This window comes from Brassica napus, chromosome C8, assembly GCF_020379485.1.
Source record: "Brassica napus cultivar Da-Ae chromosome C8, Da-Ae, whole genome shotgun sequence".
Classification (NCBI taxonomy): domain Eukaryota; kingdom Viridiplantae; phylum Streptophyta; class Magnoliopsida; order Brassicales; family Brassicaceae; genus Brassica; species Brassica napus.
This window is the reverse complement of record NC_063451.1, coordinates 8,428,322-8,432,419: the sequence shown is the minus strand read 5'-3', so window position 1 is coordinate 8,432,419 and position 4,098 is coordinate 8,428,322. Positions and strand designations below refer to the sequence as shown.

The 4,098-nt window shown below is 33.4% G+C and overlaps 1 protein-coding gene across 1 annotated transcript; it reads right to left on the bottom strand.

Annotated features, from left to right (window-relative positions):
- Positions 1-1,196: 1,196 nt before the first annotated feature.
- Positions 1,197-3,381, bottom strand: LOC106437674 (serine hydroxymethyltransferase 4). Its single transcript, XM_048766196.1, has 4 exons — positions 2,626-3,381; positions 1,932-2,322; positions 1,738-1,839; positions 1,197-1,659 (listed from the first exon to the last, which is right to left on the bottom strand). Exons 1-4 carry the CDS (start codon positions 3,301-3,303, stop codon positions 1,415-1,417), a joined length of 1,416 nt encoding a protein of 471 aa, XP_048622153.1. The 5' UTR covers positions 3,304-3,381; the 3' UTR covers positions 1,197-1,414.
- Between the last annotated feature and the right edge of the window lie 717 nt (positions 3,382-4,098).

Here is a 4,098-nt window from a genome sequence, read left to right as displayed (position 1 = left end):
TTATTTTGTGTTTAATTTATATTAAATTATGTCTCACCGTCCTTCAAAGCTGGATTTTCTTTTAGTAATATTTTTTACGTTTATTCATTTTAGATAATATATTATTGTATATACAAAATTTTAAGATATGTAAATTCTTTATACATGTATTATATAGTTTGCGAATATTAAGTTTTTCTGTCATCATATTATATTTTTAACATAAATATTTATATTTATGAAAATCAATTTATCAATTTAATATAACTTATCATATTTTTTCAATATAATAATTTATTTTAACTTGATTTATTATTATTATAAAATATTTAAAAATAAAATAAAATTTTATTTTTTATTTTATAAACGATAACTGAATATATATATCAATGCATAATAATAATTATATTTAAAATTAAACTATATCATTATTATTAAAGTAGTTACAAAGATTTTATATTATTAGCTTTAGTGAATATATGGAACTTACCAACATAATTTCTTGTTTTATTTTTAAATTTGAAATTTATATATGGAAGTCAAATTAAATTGTACCTACATAATAGAGAAACAATATTTTGAGATACTGTTAAGAACAACAAAAAATATTTTTAAAAGAGCAACTATAATATATTGTACTTACAACTAATTTTGTAGTAAATATTTTTATTTGAAACAGAAAAGATATTTCTTTCTACCAAAACCTTTTAAAGATCTTTATAAAATATATTTTGAAAATTAATCAATTTAAATGGTTATTATCACTAAAATATAATTAAAATATTTATATGATTTTAGTTTTCGTTCATCAATCAAAAATAAATTTAATTTGAAAGTCTAATTATATTTTATGATAATTAAAAATTTAAGTTAATTAATTTTTGAAAATAAAGTTAATCCTGATTCTGAAAAGATTTCCTTAGAATTTTCTTAAACAATATTTATTTGCATTTTAAATAAAAGATAAAGATATTAAAAGATATGATGATTAAGTTATATAAAATTTGATAAATTTTCTAGAGGATGTTCAAATAAAAAAAATCACACATGAACAAAATCATGAATTCTGTTTTAATATATAAAATTTTTTGATATTTGCACAAGACAAACTAAATAATGAATAGGACAAAAGAAAACAAGTACCCAGCTTGTGCCTAGATATTTGCCTAGACACCTAAACATGGGCTTGAACCCAAAAATGGAAGGTTGAACGTGTATAAGAGAAACTCGCTGATATTATTAAAAGCCAACAAAATACAACAATTTCAATGAGAAAAAACAAGAAAACATTCAAGAAGAAATAACCCAAGAAAACCATTTTTTTACTCTGTTTGTTTCACCTCATCGCCTTGAAAATTTCCAATAAGGCGACCCTACAAAAGCATATTATATAAAGAGAAATGGAAGATCACTCTTTTGATAGAGAAGGAGATCTCTAATCCTGGTACTTCATCTCAGACATGAGAAATCCAGGCATCTCATAAGAGGCGGAGAACTTCTCCACATCAGCCTTGAGCTCCTCGATCTCCTTGTTGTTCACCAATCCCTTGTTGAAGTCCTTCAACAGCTTACCGTGCTCCTTCTGGATGTTCAATGTGAGTGTCACTGATCGGCTCAAGAACTCTCCTATCTTCTCAAAGTCCTTCTCTACCAATCCTCTTGATGTCATCGCAGGTGTACCTACAAATAAACATTTTTAGATATGTTTTCAAAATCCAACAAGGGAGACTCATGAAAACATTTTAGTCACTCTCTTACCGATTCTTACACCTCCAGGAGCAAGAGCACTGCTATCTCCAAATACAGCATTCTTGTTCAGAGTAATGTTGCACAGATCACAAAGCTTCTCAACTTTGTTACCTGACAGAAGCAGAATTAAATAAATTAGGACTGGTTCATAATAACAATGGTCTCAAAGGTTGTTTTTTTTTTCTCAAATATTATCGACTTACCGGTCAATCCAAGAGGGCGAAGATCCCAAAGAACAAGGTGGTTTTCAGTTCCACCAGTTACAATGCTGTATCCCTTGCCCATCAGGTAGTTTGCAAGGGCAACAGCATTGGCTTTCACCTGTTTCGCATAGACCTTGAAACCAGGAGTGTTAGCCTGCTTCAACGCAACAGCTAGAGCACCAATCTGGTGATTGTGAGGACCACCTTGAAGCGCAGGAAAAACAGCAAAGTTGATTTTGTCCTCAAAGTCATAGACTGCACCCTCGGGCTGCCCCTTCTTTGGTGGTTTTGGGCCCTTCCTGTAGAAGATCATACCAGCCCTTGGACCCCTCAAACTCTTGTGGGTTGTTGTTGTCACAACGTCACAGTAGTCAAATGGGTTTGCAGCTTCCTGCAGGTCAAATAAAAACTCAATAAGCTAATGTGATTAAATGCACAAAACTCAATCTTGGCAGCTCACATTAGAGTGGTCTTAATCAGACTTATTAGTTCCCATGGCACACTCACACATGCTTAAAGGTGTTGAGACCAAAAGACAAATTAAACTTTTTTCAACAATGTGATATGATTGGTTCTTAGAACACTCTCATTTGATACATACACCCTCAAAACACTAGATTCGATAAGCGTAACTGATTCAATGTCAAGAGTTCCACAAAATCCAGATCATCAAAAACAAGAGTAGACAATATACCTGAGCAGCAACGAGGCCACTAATGTGAGCCATGTCACAGAGCAAAAGAGCTCCAACCTTATCAGCAACCGCTCTCAATCTAGCGTAATCCCAGTCCCTAGGGTAGGCACTACCACCACAGATGAGCAACTTAGGCCTGAAATCCATGGCCTTCTCCTCAAGCTTATCGTAATCGATGTAACCAGTGGTGAAGTTCACCTTATAAGGAAGGCTCTCAAAGTAGATGGAAGTAGCAGAGATCTTCTTCCCTCCGGATGTATAGTATCCATGCGTGAGATGACCACCCGAAGGCAGATCAAGCCCCATGATACGATCGTGAGGCTGAAGCAAGGCGGTGTAAGCGGCGAAATTGGCCGGAGATCCGGAGTAGGGCTGGACATTGACGCCCCAGGATGCTGAATCGAGACGGAAGGCTTGGAGAGCGCGTGACTGGCAGAGATTCTCGATCTGGTCGATGAACTCGTTGCCTCCGTAGTAACGGTTACCGGGCATGCCTTCGGAGTATTTGTTGGTCAGCGCGCTTCCGAGAGCTTCGATGACGGCGAAGGAGGTGAAATTCTCGGAGGCGATGAGTTCGATTCCGCGGCATTGGCGGCGTTTCTCCTTCTCGATGAGGTCGTGGATCTCGGGATCGACGGTGACGAGAGGGGTGTTTCCCCAGGATGAGACTGGATCCATGGTGACGAGAGTCCGATCTGAGATTCCGAGAATGAGTGAGTGAGAGATCTGAGATCGGAGAGCAGAGAAGTGGAAGGAAGGTCGTTGGGTTTAAAAGCGGGGAACCAGTCGTAATGTAATTACGGATTTGCCCCTCTCTGCTAATTTTGGCGTTGGTTGGTTAGGTGTGTTGCGTGTGGTGGTGGGAGAAATATCGCGATGCTTTTACCATTTTACTCTCTTACACCGAAAATATTATTTATTCTATTAAAAATGAAACACAAAACAATAATTGCAAATTTTAAAATGATTTCTTACTTCTTTTTTATTCTTTTTTAATCTTATATATTAAAATACAAGTCACAACCTTGATTCATGTGTGGTTTTTTTAAAATTAGACCTAATGGACTTATTCGTAGAAAGTCATGTTACATTTAATATCTAATCTTATCATTTAAATTTTGGGCCTACCAGAAATTTTTATTGGGCTATCAATAATTGGATTTAAACAATAGATGATCCATTGTATTTATAAATAATATAAATTAAATAGATATAATTTAATATTGTAATATTATACCTTCATATGCTAAATATTTAAATATTTGTCTATGTTAACTTTTAAAATTATAAAGTTTTTTTTAAATAACAAAAATCATATTATCTAACAATGATTAATCTTTACTACATTAAACCAGTGAAACCAAATTTTAAACTATATAGTTTATATAAAAAATTAAACAAAAACTAAATGTTTAATTATTTACTCGATAATATAAATCTATGAAGCGAAAAGTTTAATTTTTTAAAAACTTT

Bases quoted from the DNA above. Each gene is read 5' to 3' on its own strand.
- LOC106437674 (XM_048766196.1), bottom strand. From the start codon at position 3,303: ATGGATCCAGTCTCATCCTGGGGAAACACCCCTCTCGTCACCGTCGAT. The intron at 2,323-2,625 runs GTATATTGTCTA...TTTGACCTGCAG, and splicing joins GTGGCCTCGTTGCTGCTCAG to GAAGCTGCAAACCCATTTGA. The intron at 1,840-1,931 runs GTAAGTCGATAA...TGCTTCTGTCAG, and splicing joins TCGCCCTCTTGGATTGACCG to GTAACAAAGTTGAGAAGCTT.